Source organism: Aquila chrysaetos, chromosome 9 (assembly GCF_900496995.4).
Source record: "Aquila chrysaetos chrysaetos chromosome 9, bAquChr1.4, whole genome shotgun sequence".
In the NCBI taxonomy this organism is placed as follows: domain Eukaryota; kingdom Metazoa; phylum Chordata; class Aves; order Accipitriformes; family Accipitridae; genus Aquila; species Aquila chrysaetos.
The window spans coordinates 16458588-16478588 of NC_044012.1; the positions used below are offsets into that span (position 1 = coordinate 16458588).

General features: G+C 36.5%; 1 protein-coding gene across 7 annotated transcripts in view; it reads left to right on the top strand.

The window, feature by feature from the left end:
* The window catches only part of ADCY7 (adenylate cyclase 7), a 68330-nt gene that overhangs the window by 32819 nt on the left and 15510 nt on the right, over nucleotides 1-20001 (top strand). For all 7 annotated transcript variants that reach the window (XM_030024419.1, XM_030024426.1, XM_030024421.1 and 4 more), the window contains 12 exons: nucleotides 862-1405; nucleotides 2718-2918; nucleotides 4985-5149; nucleotides 5962-6111; nucleotides 8397-8545; nucleotides 8863-8974; nucleotides 11689-11816; nucleotides 12067-12225; nucleotides 15814-15946; nucleotides 17263-17448; nucleotides 18382-18425; nucleotides 19258-19338. In XM_030024419.1, coding sequence (XP_029880279.1) covers nucleotides 1235-1405; nucleotides 2718-2918; nucleotides 4985-5149; nucleotides 5962-6111; nucleotides 8397-8545; nucleotides 8863-8974; nucleotides 11689-11816; nucleotides 12067-12225; nucleotides 15814-15946; nucleotides 17263-17448; nucleotides 18382-18425; nucleotides 19258-19338 — 1679 coding nt within the window. In that variant the 5' untranslated portion in view covers nucleotides 862-1234. The remainder of the gene's footprint in view (nucleotides 1-861; nucleotides 1406-2717; nucleotides 2919-4984; nucleotides 5150-5961; nucleotides 6112-8396; nucleotides 8546-8862; nucleotides 8975-11688; nucleotides 11817-12066; nucleotides 12226-15813; nucleotides 15947-17262; nucleotides 17449-18381; nucleotides 18426-19257; nucleotides 19339-20001) is intronic.

Sequence of the window (20001 nt, forward strand, 5' to 3'; positions counted from 1 at the left end):
GGCAGTCGAGTGGCAAAGAAGCTGTTGTCCTGTTATCAAGTTTTAATAAGACTTCTGAAACCCTGTTTTTCATGCTTCCCTCCATCCCATCCCCCTGCTTTTTTTGTTTTACATCTCTTGGCATTGAGTGAACTATATTCATGAATCTATTTGAAAAACATTGGTCATTAGCAATTAACAATACAGTTAATTCCTTAATGTTCATTGTTAATAGAACACGCCTATTGCCTTGGAAACACTATTAGAGTTGAATGAAATACATAGAACTAGATGTTAAGCATCTTTTCTTTCAAAAAAAAAAAAAGTTTAATGAATTTTGGCCTGGACAGCTGTATTCTTTTCTCATTTTCTATGCCTTTTAATTAAAGTGTGAAAGGAATAAAAAAAAGGATTTCTTAAAAATTAAGATGCATGTTTTGAAAAATACAAATAATGTGTATTGTGATTAAAGATTATATATATATATATACACACACAGAGGCATGCACATCACTTCAAAAGAGTTGTTAGAATTCAGTTACACAACGTGTTCATGGAAACAATGTCATTTGGTCAAGAGGAAACAAAATAAATTTTGTACATTTTTCATGTGAAAATGTTTCAGTTGCTAGAGTAAGGTGGAGGTGGTGTGCACAGAGCAGCCATTGGCAAGCGCTGCCTAAGCCCTGCCTCTGCAGCTGCTGGGCAGCATTGCCCACGCACAGGGCTGTTGGGCTTCCACCCTGCCAGCAAGAAACAGCTTTTGCTCACTGGTTAGAGCATGCAGATAGGAAGTTTAAGGAATGTACTTTTTTTTACCTTGGGGAACACTTGTGTACACTTAACTGAATACATTAATTTAATAATACTGTCTCTCTGCAGAGTTCATCCCAGGAAGTGAGATTCAAGCTTATGGAAAGGAGTTAGAGACTTACTTGCAAAATAATAATTAAAAAAAAACCACGCCAAAAACTCTTATCTGCACAAATACAAGTTGATCTAGAGATTCATGCATAGAGCTGGTGACGAATTGCCTATGGTTTTGGGGAGGCTAACTCTTTTGCTTTTGGTTGCATTGGAAATCTGAAGTCAATGCTCATGAGAAGTAAAATCAGAGAACGTGGGTTACTCAGTGTACCTAAAGATTGCAAAGGCAGCAGCGAAAAGACAAAACTTCTCTTTGAAGCAGTAGCTTCAGCTGTGTCTTATTGTGTGCACTGGGAACTGAGAGAAATAGCAGCCAACCTGGGAGAAAATGCCAGCTAAAGGTAAATACTTCTTCAACGAAAATGATGACTGCAGGATATCAGACCCGCTCTATGAGAAGTACTGCTATACAAGCCAGCAGCATCCACTCCTGCTATTGCTGCTCTTCATTGCAATCATCTTCTGGACTACTCTAATTATAATTTTTTTTGTCACTGATGTGAGTATACTTTTTTCTTTGTGTTTGATGTTTTCAAAGATGATGAGGAATCACTATAACAGCACACAAAACATTTCTGGATAAATAATTTTTTAAGCCACATGGTAGCAAAGTTGCAATGTTGAAAGAAAGCAAGTAATCGTGTATGTAATGCTGTGTATGTAATGCTGTGTATGTTTTTGAAGGGACAGGGAAGAGAGGAGACAGTGTTGTCGGGTATAGGCACAGTTACTATAAGGATTGTTCTTTCCTTCCTATATGTTATGAACAAATCATAATCTATGCTAAGTGGTAGCTATGATAGTAAATAAGTAATAAAGGGGCCAAGGAAGGAACAAGAATGTAAGTTAAAATGTCCTGCATTTCTCTCTATTTTCTTTTTAGAGTCATCTAAGAAATGTAAAATAATATAGTGATTCACTGGTTAGGAATTCCTGAGGTGATTTTTTTTTTTTTTTTTTTTAAAGGATTTGTAGATATTAATTCCTATTGCCTTTTTTTTTTTTCCCTAATAAAACCACAACAGGAATCTCTCAGTACAATGGGTGATCCGTTGAATCAATAATTAGTTAGCAAAAAGCAGGGATCCTATAGGCATAAGAAAGATGCAGCTTAAAGAATTTTTTGTTGTGTAGCATAATATGCTTTTCTGTAAAGAAATGAGGTGTTCTTCAAGCCAGCCCAGTTGACAACTAGTAAAAAGGGGAGTTGATTTAAAGATAACGTTGTAAAAAGGTAATAAGGAAGCTGTTATAATTCTTCATTGCCTTCTAACACTGCTTTCCAAATACTGTGCTTCATGATGAAGTGTCTTTAAGTCTCCCTTTAACAACAAATCTGATCTTACCAGTTGCACTTGTATCCCTTTTAGCTTTTATTTCTTACAAAAGGAAAGAAGTAGCAACACTATTTGTATGTTACAAGTCATCTCCTGTAAAACTTAGGAAAAGAGCTGTTACACTCCTTTCTAGCAAAACTTGAACCCCTTGAATGCATTTCTTTGGGTACATCTGCATAGTACAATATAGTATAGTTAGAACTTAACTTAAAAGACAAAACCAAAACCACTGATTTGGGAAATAATAATGGTGGAACTGGGGTAGACTGGGTATCTATGATAGTATTTATTATATTATCTCTGTATGTGTGAATATCAGAAAGTGTTATTGCTGCCACAGCTAGACTATTTAGGAACTCAGGTTAACATATTTTAAAGATATCTAAGCTGTTTCCAGGACAGTATAGATGCATTTTCCATTTTTTCTAAAGGCGACATTTAGACCAAATATAACACAATGTTTTGCTTTTGCAGGAAGCACATTATCATCTTGCCTTCATTATTGCAGTATGTGCTGCTCTTGTCATATTTGCAGTCATGTACTTACTTTTATGTATTGAATCCCTATTTCGGAGATGGCTAATGTTATTTGGAGTTATGATTTGGATTTGCTTCTTAATCATAGGATATGTATCTCTTTTTGAAAAAGAAAATGACTATCAACTGTGGGAACAGGTACGTATATCTTATTCATTCAAGTACTTACATAGAACTGGTAATCAGTATATATGAATGTGTTTGAGTGCTTTATTTTTTCTGGATGTTATAATGGCATAATATTTTTTTTCTTGAGATTTAGGTTCACTTTCCTAAATTGGTTTTATTGGTTTGTTACAGTAAATTTTAGTTTGTATTCTTTATTATAGTGAAAATACAGTTCAGCTGAGAAAATTGGATAACTGCATAAATCCATGCAGCAACTGCATCTTTAAGTTGCAATTGAGTTGTATTTTTAGTTAAGATTTTTGCTAAATCTTAATTACTATTAATTCATCTTTGAGAGAATTTTTCATTAATAATACTTGCTTTGTTAATTTATATGGGTCAAAGTGGTGTTCAAGAAATGTATAAAGGATTCTCGAGCTGGGTGTGCCCTAGGGAGCATGTTTTCAAATCACTGGGAGAGGTGAACAATAAGAATTAATGACACATCCTGGCATAGCTGGGTGTGGCTAAAGTTCATTGCTTAGTATATCTGATCAGAAGATGGGCGATTTCATGATGCCAAAAATATCATAATCTGTAGGAAACTCCTCCTAGGCTCTCATAATGTAAACAGAAGAGTTTTTAATGAAAAAAAAATTACTTTTTATCTTGTTTTACTGACTCTTCCCCTTCCCCTCTTTATTTGAGATAAAGAAAGATATAAATTATCAGTTAAACAACCAAAATCTGATTTGTATTATGGCCTTGATCCAGCACTGTGTATTTACAGTTGCTATTCAGTATTTTTTAACTTAAGGAAGAAGCTATTACCTTAGGAAAAAACAAAATTTACTGTTCTTAACTGTAAGTACAAACATGTAACAAAGCAAAATTTGGTTTTGCTGCTTTCAGTGCTACAAGCCAATGTCTTGTGGTGTTGTCATGTGGTAATAATTCGTTATTGTTGATTTAAAGCCTAAAATATAAGGAGATCCTAGATTAGAAAGTAGAAGTAAATAGGTCCATTTCAGACTTTAGTCTCAAGTTATGGATTTATCCCTAATTAAAGCTACCTATTTAAATGAAGGTATAACCTTTGCTTGTCCATGCTTATAAAACTATTACACAGCATTCAGAACATTGTGCGACAGGGGTTGTATGTATGGCAGAAGAAGATACTATTTTTTTTTTAGTCCAGCTAAAATAGTAAAGATGAACATGAAAAGATCACTTTTGTTGAATGAAAACTTTTATTTGCTTGTTTGTTTGTTTATTGCTGTCCCAACCAAGCTATGTATTCTGGCAAAATATTTAAGTGCAGACTGGGCCTTGAGACTTCCTTGAAGGAAGCTTATGTCTGAAATGGCACAAGTTGAGTTGCAATGATGAGATGGAGCTGAGCCAGGAACACTGCAATATTTTCCTCTGATCAGGGTTGTTAGTTTCCATATATATGAGCTAAACACTATAACAAATCTGTAAATATGGATTTAAATTTTATAGACCTTCCTTCTGATCCCTAGCAGTTTAGTGGACCATTGTGTATTTTGTAAAATCTGTGTAGCTATATATGTAGGTAGTTAGTGGCAATAATGATTATTCTCTTGTGTCAGCACCACAAAGTATTGGTTGGATTTTTCATTTTTATCAAATATGGAGTAAACATACACATGTGATCAGGTGATGTTAAAATTAGAATAATAACTTGGAGAAGGTGAGAAATCTGATTCTATTCAATATTGCTATCCTTGCAACACACTGTTCCTGATACGTGATGTACAAAGTGAACTTTCAGCTGTAACGGATAAATTAAGGATGAAGGGCAAGGACAACTGAAAAACTTAAAGGTGATATGTCATGTTAAACTGCCTTATCTATAAATCTATAGCTGCTAACTCCTGCAAAGCTTTTTGGGACTGCCACTGTCCTTATGGTTTTAATTGTGCTTTTGAAACGTCAATATTTAATAGTTCAGCCTGAAAATGAGCAAGAATACTGCTACTTTCCTCCTTGTTCTGTAGTGATTTTTGGCAGGCACCTAATAACATGTATGTGTGTTTTGGTTTTTTTTTTTCTTTCTCTCTTTGTTTCCAAAGGTGCCATTCTTTCTATTCATAATCTTCACGGTTTATACCATGCTACCCTTTGGGATGAGAGGTGCTGTGATAATTAGTGTTCTTTCTGCTCTCTCCCATATTATTGTTCTAAGCATCATGGTAAGCATGACTTCTCAGGAAAATAAGGAATCCATTCTATTCCAGGTAAGGAAATACTACTTGGTTAAGTAATTAAATACCGTAGTCATATTAACATTTGATATTGGCATAACTATCCTGTTTAGATAAATTCCAAAATTCCACATGGATGTTTCAAATTAATGGATTTGGAGCTTGGGCCCAATGTGTTTTGTGTGCTTTTCATAAAATTGCAATTATTCTAATCTATAATGCATTTGGTTTTCTGACCTATGTGGAAGAAGCATAATTATTATTTTAATTTTTAACTAAGTTACTCAAAATATGACAAACTTTGTCACAATCATTCTTCCCAATCTGTGCTCTTTCAGATGGGTCTAACTAACTTCATCTGGCACTGCCTACAGGGTGGATCAAAAGGGCTGTTGCTGCCCTGGGGAGTCAGCAGAGCCTGGGAGTGCTACTGGGTACTTTCAGGGTTCCCAACACTTATTAACAGGGTGTGTTCAAAGGAGCACTCCAGCTCTTTTGATGCAGGTGTGTGTCAGACTTCACATAGCACGCTGATGCATGAGTTTGTTGACTGGTTTCTTCCTAAATCAAACACTGGTGCCTGCAAATAAATGTTAAATGATATAGCAGAATTCTCTGTTTCATTGTAAGTCTGTATGCTCATACAGGAATGCCCGTGACCGTGAAAGTTAGCTTGTATTTCCCAGGTACATCTGGCTAATTGCAGGACTATGATTTGGTGTGTGTCAGGGTAAGAGAAAAATTGAATGTGACCTGGGATTGATTCTTTTTAAGGGACTAGTATGTGTATTAGTGAAGTTTCAATGACTGTTCTGCAGTAGGTAATTATTTTTCTTCTTGTGCAGCTACTTGCCAATGCTGTCATTTTTCTTTGTGGTAACTTGATGGGTGCATTTCACAAACGCCAAATGCAGGTTGCTTCGTGGGATTTGTATAGATACACATTAAAGTGCATTCAGGTCCGAATGAAACTGAAGATTGAAAAGAGGCAACAAGTGAGTGAACTAATTCATGTTATGAGTTGCTTGTTTTCTTTTCTAAAGTCTGTATAATTTTATAAGGTTGGTGACTAATGAATGTTGAAAGGCTTGGTCCAATCTTTGTGATATCCACCTAGTGTCAAAAATAAAAGTTGTGCCATTTGTAACAAAAGAAGGAAGTTAAAGGGAGGAAGCTGTTCTCTGTGGCTTGTCTATATGAAAATCACAGTATTTGTACCAGGAATGTAATTGTCAGTTATTTTAGTTACTTTTTTCCTAGTATAAAATGTTACCAGGACTGGCCCAGGGTAACTTAAAAGAACATGCCATAAATGCCTTAAAAATACTTGTAAGGTAGTTTCAGCAGTTAGCTTCATGCTTCCTTTGGTTGCTTTTTTTTTTTTTGTTTTGAATTCCAAAGTATTATTTGTTCTTGTATTTTCTTGTCTCACAAACTATATTTCTTTTGCTAGAAGGAGAAAATTGGAGCCTAAGGGAGAAAAAAAATCATATAATAGATTAGAGTATTTAAGTATGACATAATTTATTTCCATAAACTCCAGTGGTGTTTAAGGAATAAGCAAGGAACATTAATTTCTTACTGAGGAAGGATTGTAAAGAAGTATCAAAGCTGAAACTAGGGCACCTTTCCTCTTTTATCCTGGTATAAGTAGGGTTAAGAACAGCAGTTCTAGAAGGCTCATGAGTACCAAGTTTCCTGGCCACCAGATATTAGATAAAAGGGGCTGAAAAGTGACTGACTTGATCAAATTGAAAAGAGGAAAATGCCACACTGCTAGTGCTATCTGTCCTCTGATGGTAATCTTGTGAGATGAGGTGACAAAACTGCATGAAAGTCCTGGCAGAATTTCCCCACACAGCAGCCAGGGAAGCACCTGATCAACTTGCACAGGCAGTGTGCTCTCGTTCTTTGGGCAATGTGGTAACTTGCATGTTTGTTTGGGTTTTTTTATGGTTGCTTGTTTGAAGCGTAGATGTGCTTAAGTCTATGGACAGCTTTCTTTTCATCTGTGTTGTAATTTGTCACACAATTTTGAGTCTCCTTTTTGCCACCCACTTTTTCTCTGTGAAAACAATGTGAGAAATGCAGTTTAGGGTTCATCATCACTTCCTTGAAAACTGTGTAATGTGTCAGCTTCAAATGGTCCTGTTATATTCACTGGGGCTCTGTTGCTGTCAGCTTAAATTGTTCCCCAAGGTTGACTCTCCTAGCATTAGAATGCTAGAGGAGGGGAAGGAGGTGTTTCTATTTCTGGGGGCTGTCTCAAACTAAACTGCTGACTATACCTAGTGTAGGCCAGTACTTGATGTTCAAGGACTCCCTCTTCCCACTGTGATCTCAAGGCATTTCTTTTTGGTGGCAGGCACTGGTTAAGTAACCCTGGCAAGCTTACTGCCATCAGTATACTGCTGCATCGGGTGCTCAGGAAAAGGGGACAAAGATCTGGTCCAAAAGGACAGCATTTTACTCAGTTACACAATGTGTTGACCTTGCTGGCTATGTCATCTGAAAAAGTTCCTGCTTGTAGCTGCTCCATGCAACATTTCCTCTTCTGTGGTGACTCTGTCTCTGGGGCATGAGAGCCCTTCCTGGGTTAAAAGTACTCCCTTTTTGTCTTCCTCTTTTGCCCAGCAATTTAGCAGGGTCTTCTTTGAAGAACAGGCTTTTAAGTCAAAGGCAATGTAAACCAGTGCACTGAATAATCAAACAATGTAACTAGTTTTTGAAGAGTTTGTATTCTCACTCAGTTCAAAAGACTTTACTTCAGTGGCATCAGTTCCTGGTTCACTTAAGCTATGGCAGCATGTCATTGACAGTTTTGTATCTGTTGTAGCTTTTCCAGCATTTGAGAATTCACAAGGGTTTTTAATACTGCATAGATTGTTCGTTATAGAATATAAGCTTTTACCAGAAACTTTATCAGATGGTGCTAACATAACACTGAGATTGGTCAACAAAATAAGATTTCATTTATCCAGAAACTGTAGGACTGAATACTGAGTTTTTGTGTGTTTTATGGTTACAGAAAGATGTCACATCTAGGCACAAGGAACAAAAGAAAAAAACATGCAACACCCTTAATTAACTATAAAATTGGTGATTTTGAGAACAGAAATGTAAAAGTCTTTTCTGGAAAACCTGACAAGCATTACTCAAAAGCTGTTTGAATTAAGGCATTTTATTTTTTAAGTCCTTCTTGCAGTCACTAAAATCCTGCAGTTTCAAATTTACTGTGTTAAGAATTTTGCATCATTAATTTTTTCCCCTCTCCTTTTAGGAAAATTTGCTTTTATCCATACTGCCAGCTCATATCTCTATGGAAATGAAGCTAGCAATCATAGAGCGACTAAAGGAAACTAATGATAATAGGCAAATGCATGACAACAACTTCCACAGTCTATATGTAAAAAGACACCAAAATGTTAGGTAAGTGGAAATTCTAGAAGTAATTGTATTAATATGAGCTGCTGATTCTTAACAGTGTACATGGTCCAGTGAAATTAAAATTTGGAGGTAGACTTTCAGGCTGAAGTGAGCTTGCTTTCCTGTTGTGGGAAGATAATGTGTCTTGAGCAGATGTGCTGTCTTCTAAATCAGTTGAGATACTTGAATCCTTTTTTCTGGAGTTGTTTTCCAAAGAGAGACATGCTTTCTATTGAATGCATTTAATATGCAAGCTGACTGTGGAATAGACATAGCTTGATATTTCAATTATGTTGTTTTTTCCTTTTGTTCTTGTCTAGCATTCTTTATGCAGATATTGTAGGATTTACTCGCCTTGCCAGTGACTGCTCTCCTAAGGAACTAGTAGTGATGCTGAATGAACTTTTTGGAAAGTTTGATCAGATTGCAAAGGTAGGTGTTGCACTTTCTTGTGCAGTAGGGATAAAGGCCACTGTTGGAAAAAAGAAGTCGCCTTTTCCGCAAGACAGAAGGCAGTTGGTGTTAGTTCTTGTGAAGTCAGGAAGGGAAGACTGCTTTGGCTTTAAAGCTAACTAGCAAAATCACATTAAAACAAAATTTAAAACAAAAATGCAAAAAGTAGCAAGTTGTTACTGTAATTCCAATTCTTGAGTCTGGAGGTTTATCTGTATCATTCAGGGAATCGTCTGATGGCAATAAATGATTGTAACAGGGCTGTAAGAGGTACTGTATACAAGCTCTATTGAGGAGCTTTGCTGTGTTCAGTTAGGATTGTTTGTTGGATCTACAAATGGAGAACTCTCAGGCACATATTTAAATTCATAAATGCAGTCATATTGCATCAGTCCAAGCAGTTCTTTAGCTCGGGAGTAATAATTAGTAATGGATACTTACAGAAAAGTAGAAGAATGGGAAGCAGATTAAAATGGTCCCTATTAAGACATACCCTCACAACTGACTCTTCAGGCTGGCAGTAGTTCTTACCACTTCCAAGTGCTGCTTGAGGTTAATTTCTTTCTAACTGTAATCACAAACTCAGTTTTTGAGTTCTCCAATCACAGGGACTGTATCATATACACGTTTGCATGATTGACTCTGTGTGTCTTTGTGATGATTTCTGTTACTCTCTGAAACTGACTCTAATCTTGTATATATGTTCCATTGATTTTTTTTCTGTCAGTATTACGAGGCAAATGTGGCTTTAGGAAAATAAATGCTGCATTTTGTTGCATCCTATGTGACATCAAAAAACCAAATACCAACCCAAATTCTGGTTCTAGAAATCTAGCATTGGTAAAGCATGAGTCAAGATTAGTGACTACCTATCAAAACTTCCCATGGTTTACAGATGTTGGTTTGATTTCATAGTTGACTATATTTGGATGTACTGAATGCAGATTATAAAATTAATGGACTTGGAAAATCTTGATTTTGTGAAATTCTAAAAATTCTTCAGAAAAAGTAGGAAAACTCTAAAATTATTAATATAGCAGAGGAGTGAAATTGCTTTAATTAAACCTTTGTGGATGTCATTGAACAAATTCTTAAATATATCACTGATTAAAACCTGGCTAAAATCCTAGTTAACATTTTTGACTAAATGACATTGCTAATCTTTGTATTTATATGAATTCAGTTGCTGTTAAAACTTTAAACTGGCAAATAAGAGAGTCATACTAACTGTATTGTAATTGTATTGGTGCGAAGCAGCTATTGAGGACACAGAGAATAAGTCATGTGAGCTTAGTTGCCATGAGCTGTTTATGCCAAAGTAGAAGCTGAGGTCTTTTGCAACTGTTCCTCAGATAGAAAAATAGAAAAGATTCCAGATTCTGAGTGATATGTTTTAATTTCTCACTCCTGTCTGCAAATTGCAGCATTTAAAAAATGTCTGGATTTAATGAATCAAGGTCTTTTGCAACTCTGTGGTTGAGCCATAAGAAAAGATTCCTGTTTTTTGTGCTATTTTTGTTCTGCCAGGGAGTATTCTCAGTCATCTTTTCCATAATGTCAAATGTTGTAGGCTCCAATTTACCTAATAAAAGTCGACGGCTAACCTGGACACTGAGCTGGATACTGAAGTCTAACAGCTCTAATCTCGGGCTAGTTTCCCTTGCTGATCTCTGAAACTGAAGTGCAGGGCTACCTAAGCTTGTCGCTTGCTGCAATGCTCAGAACCTACTGGATGGCTTAAGATGGTGGAGGATGATGGATGTTCTCTTAAGGCTTTGACTGATGACGGAAAACAGCTTAGTTTGGTAAATTGCCACTGATTTGGGCTGATTTTGGAGATGATTGAAGAATTGCTGGGCTGTTCCCACAGCAGGAAGGGTTGGGCAACTGAAGGTGTCAGCTGGCCCAAATTAAGCCATCTCTACTCATCAGTCAAACTATATACAGCCTTTCAGAATGAGCCCTGGTTTGCATGCAACCTTTGTAGTTAAAATTCTTCAGTAATGTTTTAACAGAAGACTGTGTGAGGAGCTCTTTGCTCTTCCCCTTTCTTCTCTCCAGCCAGTCATGGGCAGCAGTATCCTCTGTTGCACAGTTAGGAAAAAGTTTTCTGCTGCCAGATAGCATTGCAGGTTTTTTTATTAGTGATAGCAAACTGTAGCGTGTGCCAGCTTCCTCTTTAGTCATATTTCAAACAAAAAAAACCCATTTTGCTTCTGCAAAGCTACCAGGTTGGGCATCTTGATTCCTAACTTCTCCCTAAATTCTGCGCAATGTTCCTTATGAGGCTGCCATGCAAAAATTGAGGAAAAGGTGAACAAACTGCCTAAAATTCAAGTGTTAATAAAGATGAAGATTAAAAGATAGATAAGTAGATTTCATCCTTTAGATGGTAAACTCCATGACAGTTTTATTTTTATTTAGTTTCTCAATTGCACACAGTTCCAAGAATAAAGTCAGAAACTAGTAAGATGATTTTATATCAGAAATGCTTGAAGTGGTCATTTCTGTCACCCTCCAGTGAGCAATGTCCAGGCATTTGGATGAGGGAAAAGAGAAATAAGCTCTGCTTAAACAAGGATTCAATGAAGCCTGACTTTCTCAAAACGATATAGACAAGTCCTAGTTTTGGTGTCATTAGCCTACTTGCAGTTCGTTTTTTCCTGTTAAATATGTTTACCATAATTTCACAGGAGAATGAATGCATGAGAATAAAAATCCTGGGAGACTGTTACTACTGTGTCTCAGGCTTACCTGTGTCCTTACCGGTTCATGCCAGGAACTGTGTTAAAATGGGACTGGACATGTGTGAAGCAATAAAGTAAGTATAGCACAGAAGACTTTCTAATGTATTGAGGCTATGAAGATATTGAACAAAGTCATTCTTAGTTTTCTTGTCAACATTCAAAGTGTATTTATTAGCTGTAGTTGGGTAGTTACGCATCATGTCCTAAGTTTGTCTCTTGTCTTTGCACTAACTGTATAATGAGGCTAAGCCTTACCAGATCTCCAGGAGGAGGAGAGAAAATCAAAAGTGTAACTTACGCTCTAATACCTTCCTCCCTCTATAGGCAGGTGAGAGAAGCCACAGGAGTGGATATCAACATGAGGGTTGGTATTCATTCTGGGAATGTGCTGTGCGGTGTTATCGGCCTCCGGAAGTGGCAGTATGACGTCTGGTCACACGACGTGTCCTTAGCGAACCGCATGGAGTCCGCGGGCGTACCTGGGTGAGGATCTTCCCTGTTGGTGCTGATTCATTCTGTCATCATGGTTTTCATAACCCTGGTTTATGACTCTGGAATTTGTAACTGTGCCATGACACAAATCCTCGTAATGGGATGATGACAATAGGACAAATGTGTACTTACCAGAGGTGTAAAATGTTAATGTTTTCTGATTCTGTTTTCAATGAACTATAAAATTCTATTCTTAGGCAAGTGACTGCTTCTTGACCTTCCCTTCATTGGAGAAACTTGTGCGTCTTGAGCAATGCATTATGTTGACTTAGTTAATTCATGTTGCACCCAGGGATGATACTGTATTTGTAAGTTTAGCTAAAGAATAAATACGCTACTTATGTCAACAAGGGAAAGCTGCATATTTACCTAGTGTTTCTGTTAATATATTGGTCAGTCCCACTTGATTTATGTTAGCTCTGTATTTACCGCCCCCCCCCCCCAACCCACAAATAACTCAAATTAAAATGCAGCCTGATGAGGAGCACCCAAGCAAGGAGAGTTTGGAGCTGTTGGTTATTGCATATTGTCTCTGTGTAGCATTTGTCATGGGCAGAACAGGAAGGAAAGTGAGTGGTCCTGAGTGGAAGAGCTGAGGCATCAACAGTGATGTAACTTGCCATATGTTGCTCAGCAGTGCAGAGGATTGTATCTGAGGTTGATATTCATGCTGCCTTTTTTAAGATGGTCATTGAAAAGGACAAATATAAATGTTTTTTAAAAACACTGGCATTTTATATTTTCCTCATTTGGGAAAGTATGCTCTTTTTTTCCTATTTTCTAAGTTGAACCTGGGGATAAGAATTCATCTAAGAAACTTTTTTTGTAGTCTGCACCAAAAAAGACCATATTAAGATTTTCCCTTTTTCCATTCCCAAATGAGACCATGATTTTGTAGGTTCTTGGTAGTCTGTGCAAATTAGTACTTATTAATTGAATGGCATTCATGTGGGAGTATGTTTAAGCATTAAAGTATTGGTTTCTTTTGGAAAGTGATTCTAACCAGTGACATTATAGGGTTTCTTATTATCTCTGTGCCTCAGACAGCTTTTAAGTATATGCTTGTAACTTAAAAAATTAACTTCTGCAAAGTGATAAGGAGATATGAATATCAAGTTATTTTCTTGCGTTGGTGACCGAAACAGAAAGAAAACTAATTGGACCTTGGTTAACAGTTGCAATACCATCCAGGTTGAGTGTTTTAGTGTGTTGACTCAGTGTGATTAAACAAGAATACAGAGTTGTAAAGTTTCTTTTGTTGCTAAAGCAAGCAACATGGCTCTGAATGTGGCACGAAAACGTACTTTTCTTAGTCACGTTTAGGACCATTGCCTAATCTTGAAAACTTTGATTATTCCATTACGTTCTTCATGCTTAAGTGTGATAATCTGTTAAAGAATAAAGCTGGTTTACATTGGCATGCTGATTCAGAAACATTACACTTAATACTTCCTATCTATACATGTCTAGCACTCGCTTAATCATGTGTTTCAAAACTAGCTAGAGGAAACCTTCCAGTTGTGGAAGACTGAGCCTCACAGGGAGGAAGGGTTTCTATTCATTATGCAGATGTTGTATTTGTTTCCTGCTCTGCAGAAAAATAATGTGTCTGGGATTCCCCATTCCAATGTGAGCTAGTCCTGCTCCTTTGGAAGCAGAAGTTTTGTCGTTAGGAGCAGTTTGAGGTTTTCTTTTAAAATAGGAAGTATATATATTTTGGGTTTCTGTAAATGAAGGAATTCTAAAGACTTTTGAAAGGATGCAGGAAAACTAGCTTTATAAATATTTTATTTCCATTGACAGAGTATCCTTGTTCATCTTCTTTCTGATTTTAAAAATTATTTGCATTCATAACAATGTAATACACTAGTAAAGAAGAAAGGACTAGCATAAAACCAAAATAAAAAATGCATTTATGACCAATTGTCTGTAATATGTGTATGCCTGAAAGATCAGAATATGTTATTCTCAGGCCTGTTAGCATAGGAAATTGAGTGCAGTATGTTAGGTATTCTGTACTAGCATGGTAAATGCAATAATGCATGTTACAGCTTGCCTTTGAGAGGCCACTTTAGCGGTAGCAGCTTTTGGTTATGTGCTGATCCTGGAATCCAGTAAGCATTAGTAACTGCTGAGAAATCATCAGCACAGTAATTTAAATAGAAAGAAGTTTGCAGTAAGATCTGAAATATACTACTGCAGTGTTTGATTTGGGGAAGAGGAGAGAGGAAGCTTGGTAAAACGGAAAGTAGTGGATGATGAACAAATATACTGTCTTTTGAGATAAATGGAAAAACACAGAAAACTTGCTGCAGTATATGACTTGTTTTAAGGCTGAGTTAATACAGACATCACCCAGTATGCCTCAGTCCCTATGGGAGAAAATGATGCTTTAGAGCAAGCTTTAAAATTTCAGATTTGAAGGTTCGCCTCAATTGCAAAATGGCATAATGAAGGTAACAATTAAAAAAACTTTTTTTGAGAAAATTACCAATAAACAATTAAAAACATGCAACCTCTATATTCCAAAACTCTTACCTTTTGGCTCCAAAAGGATTGAGGAATTTTTTATATTTCCTTGTGGGAAGCCACAGACAGTGGTCTCCAGGTCTTGGCTAAATTATCTTCAGGCAAACCTATGTGCAGCATAACAAAGTAGAGGAGGATGGGATAGTGATCCCCTTGCTCTCTGTAGTTAGGCAGGAGTGCTGCACACTGTCAGCTTCCATTCTGGAAATGTTCTATTACCAGCTCTGTGCTGACGGGTTGTAGGACCGACAGCACGGTGTTTAACCCCTCCATGCCAAAGAAAAGTGAGAAAAGCTGTGGGAAGATGAACAATGATAAAGTAGACTATAAGAAAAGAAATGCCATTTTATGAACACACTCAAGTCTCCTGTTGAGAAATTCTATGCAAAGATATTACTCATAATTTATATAGAAATACATGATTTGGGATACTGAACTAAATAAAATTTAAGGGAAACTATGAATGGGTACAGAAAAATACTAGCTGCTCCCCTTAGAAGTGTGTTGCTGTGTTATGCTCTCTTCTGATTGTTTCAATCAGAAAAGACAATTTTCAGAATTACCCTCCTAGCTGACAAAAACTTTTTCCAGCTTTTTTTTCCAGACTTTGTAACCATCTCCTCCCCTCCTCATGCATTTCTAGCATAAGACAATCCTCACTTGTGTTATGTTTCTGAGCTTTCCCTGCAGCTCTTGCCATCTGAAACAACCTGCCTGTGAGTCTGTCTTGTCTGTCATCAGACCTCCTTTGATCCCATTCCTTCTTGTTTCTTATATGTCTCTGCTTATGTCAATTTAATTTTATACTGATACTATCTCATTCTGGGAAGTGGTTTTTAGCGTACTTGCTATGAAAGATGTGCGATGAAGAACTGCAGTAAAGGATTGCAAATATGGTTTTAAGTACTGGCAGGATTCTGCATTTGGCTGCCAAAGCACAAGATGGCTGAAAAGCAGAAATGTCAGCTGTGGCCATTGAAATGTAAATGAAATGCTTAATGTGACCTTTCTGTAAGTGTTTGGGTCTCTTGTTCTTTCTCCCCTTCTCAGCCGTGTACACATCACTGAAGCAACATTAAATCACCTAGGCAAAGCTTATGAAGTAGAAGAAGGGAATGGACACCTGAGGGATCCTTACCTCGAATCCATGAATATCAAAACCTACTTAGTGGTTGATCCAAGGGTATGTATATGTTTTTAAACATGTATATTTATTCAAATATAGACATACATTTTAAGTACCTAGGTGCTTGTGGTGCATACACCTTTTTAATTCAGGAACAGAATTAAAGCATGGTGTGAGTCATCTGAGTAGCTTGGATTTGGGACCTCAGATCTGAAAGCATGTCCTACTGTTTTATGACATGTCTATTAGCTTGAACGTAATAAGTGATATGCTGAAACCTCATATGTCGTCCACTTACAGTAAAAAAATACGTATTTGACTATGTATTTGCATGAAGTGTGTCTCTCTCAAATCCGGGTCAAAAGGTGGGATGAAGTAATGAAAGAATACCTGTACTGTGTGGCCACTTTCAGATAAAATATTCCCTGTAAAATAGCTTCTGACATCTTCTTCCTCACTATCTTAAATGTGAGATTCACCTTCTTTTCAAGGTGTAATGTTAGCAACTGTTGATTGCCCTTTTATAGCCTGGTAACTGCAAACACCTGGAGTATTGCTATTTTGAATCAGCTTGTGGTTGATGAGTGAAATATTGCAAGAGAAAAAAGAATGAAAATGACAAACTTCTTTCCTTCAGGATCTTTACAGGAAGAAACAGTATAGAGCCACTTTTAATTAGCAAGAAGTCAATCTTATCTTTGTTGCATGTTTTATGTATTCATAAATACATAATCCCCCCCTACATGTACACAGCACTTATTCTCAGAATGACTATCTAAGTCTATTAAAGTGGTCCCTGCTCACCTGAAGATAGCTGTGAAATGTTAGAGAATAACCAGTCATTGATGTATTGGTTTATTCTGTAGTTTCAGCTTCCTTGTAGACCCACAAGGGTATTGCTGTATACCCTGTATATACTGCCTGACTCTTCACCTGTGATGTAGGGATATAATCTAATGTCGAGTCTGTAATTTGTGGGATCTTCTCCTAACCACTGTTTTGATACGCCCTAGCTCAGGAATTGGGAATCTTTTTTCCCCTGCTGTTGTGCTGACTGTAAGGAAATTGTGTCTATTCATAACATTCTGCAATCTCTCGCATCACTGTAAATAAACCAGGAAGTTTGAATGTTGCAGTGTTACAAGCGAAGGCTTGTAAAGGGAGCTGAAGCAAATTCATTATGTCATGATTTGCTTTATGTCACATTAATTAAATAAAGGAATCGAGGTTGGCTGACACATTGCTGATATGTGTTTAGAGTCCTACTAAATAGCTTGATTGTATAGTCCTAAACTACTCAAATAAATGAAGCTCTGTGTATTTGTAATTTGTATAATTTTCTGTTTTCTAAATGAATGTGTTTTTTCTGTTAGTCCAAACAATGTGTATCAAATAATCATCTCCCTAAAACAAGAGTTAATGATGGGCTGAAGATGCGAGCATCTGTTCGGATGACACGTTATTTAGAGTCCTGGGGAGCAGCCAGGCCCTTTGCCCACCTGAACCACAGGGAAAGTGTGAGCAGTGACTCTTCAAGTTCACAAGGAAGGCGAAGAAAGGTGAGGTTTGAAGTAGTGATTGTCATCCTACAATTGCAAACTGCTCCTCATGCCTATGGTGTGAAACTCGAAATCTGACATGGTTTTTGTGGCTGAATTTCTGCTATTACTCTTGGTGTTAAATGTGTACACAGAACTAAGAAGGTATCTGTCAACAATTATTTCTGTCAGAACTTAACAGTATTCAAACTCTGCCAATATCTAGCATGCTATACTCATAGTAAACCTTCAAAGTAAAACTTTGAAACTATCTTTTTTTTCCCCGACATTCTTCCATCTTGGGGTCCTGCTCACTACATGTGGCTTTGGAAAAAAGATAATTTATCCCAGACTCCAGATACACTCAACACTTACTTAAAATGTATGGAAAATAAACAGTCCCTCCACATGCTCTGCCTGCAACAGGATTTTATCAGTAAAGAATTTTTAAGAATAAGAATTCTTAAGATTTTTAAGATTTTAAAATTTAAGAAAACTCTTTTTTCCTTCCCTCTGCCTTTCCTGAAAACTGAAAGGAGGAGATGTGCATGTTTTTAGCTGTGCTCCTGGAGATGCAGCAAGGCTGTACTACTCTCTGTGGACGGATAGCTGTAGTAAATTTTAAATTAAGTATCCGTCCATTCAGGTTTGTGGAAGCAGTTTCCAGTCTACTTGCCTCTGCTGATGTTAGTTATTTCAGTGTGTGGAGAAAACTAAGAGGGAAGATCTGTTGCATTATTTTCTAACAATTTTTTTGTTTGGAAAACACTCAGTTGTTAAAGCAGAAAACATTGCTGGAAAGGGTTAATTTTGATAAGCTTTTCTATTTAAGAATGGTTCTTGATTGTTATTTGTGAATAAAAATGTTTTTGGCAGCTTCCTGAAGTTTATTTTCAATAGTTGTTTGCCATTTACTGATTGTATAACTTTTTCTTAATTCCTTCTATGATTTAGGAAATACCTTTGTGTTCCACTGGGCACCAGAGAACTTCTGATAGGTTTGTCAAGTACTTTCTTTTTTTAAAATACATGATCCTGTGCTCTTCTTGCAGTTCAGTGTACTGTAAACATGTGATCTTTTGGTTGATTAATCACTGTATGTATGGTATTCCTGCATTTGAAAGGTTAAGCTAAATCTTTGGCTTTTAAAAGACTTCTCAATTCACGTTTTGTTATTGTTAGCAGATTCTAAAAGGAGCTTGCCCCCCCAGTCCTCTCAGTCATTCAGGTTGCATACTGTTTTATGGGCTGTAGCAGGATGGAAGGGAGTAGGGAAGTAAGAGACCTAAAGAGCAGTGGAACACAAATCAAAACACCTCATATATTGTATACAATATATATTGTAACTGCTTGTGCTACCTCAGCTTTTAGTTTTCTTACTCATAGATGCTAGATTGGTTTGTAAATATTATAGTACAAAATAAATACAGTTTAACATAATATTATAAGTAAATATATATTATATTTTACAAGATATGTCTTTGGTTAGTAGTATTAATGTATGCCATTGTAGTGTAATAAAAAATTGGCACTACATGTAGAAATGCTTACAATATGGTACCTGTACCACCGAGTTAACTAAGAAGATGATTTTCACTTGTGAAACATTGTTAGTTTATCCAAATATTGTCTTGAAAAATGCATGATTTGAGTAACTAGAGAAATGCTTAGTAAAGTGCTTATGGATATTTGTGTTTATCAGTTTGGAGCGTTCTTGTTTACCTTTTCCCTGGTAGCTTACCCCACTTGTGTACCGAGAAAGTATGGTCCTCTGTAGCCATTAATTGCTTCTCAATAGCATTTGTGACATGGACTTCATTTCGTTCTCAGAAATTCATCTCAGAAGGGAAGGATAGAGGAAGATATTTATGATGAAATGATGTCAACCATTGAGGGCCTCAGTTCAACTAAGTATGCAGTATTTTATTTTCTTCTTCATCTTTTCTTTGAGTATAATCTGCATTCTCAATTTTAAGTCTAGATATAAAAGTTACTTCCCAAAAATGGAAAGTTACTAGGATTTTTGTCTTGCCTTTTTTTTCGGTCTTTGTTTTTTACTTACTTTAGTTCCTTTTTGGTTTTAATTTGAAAATAATGAGAGTATTACTGTATTATTTTAGCAAGAAGCCAATGGTTAGTCTAGCTGTTCAATGTGGTATAGTACTATGAAATAGCAAAATTATTGCTTTGTTTCTTATGACTGTCCAAAGTAATGAGCCGAATTGTCATGTAGGATAGGATAGGAAGTTAATGTTTGTGTTCCATTTATTAAAATAAGAAGTGTCAGGAAATGGGGTGCAGTCCCGAACAAAGCCTATGTATTAAGTCAAAACACAGTCTTGGGGGGAATAATAAAATTGCTTTAGTGTTTGTTTCACTGAAGGTAAATGGTCTATCAGTAGAAGGTGGTGCATTTGGCAATATATTTGCATTTAAAAGCAGACACACACAGGCAATGTTGTGAATTTTTAAAAATTTATTTAAGATACAATATTTAAATTCCTATCAAATGTAAAACAGTGAATTCGAGAAGAAAAACTCTTTCTCTCATTTAAGTTATAGCAAGGTTGTTAC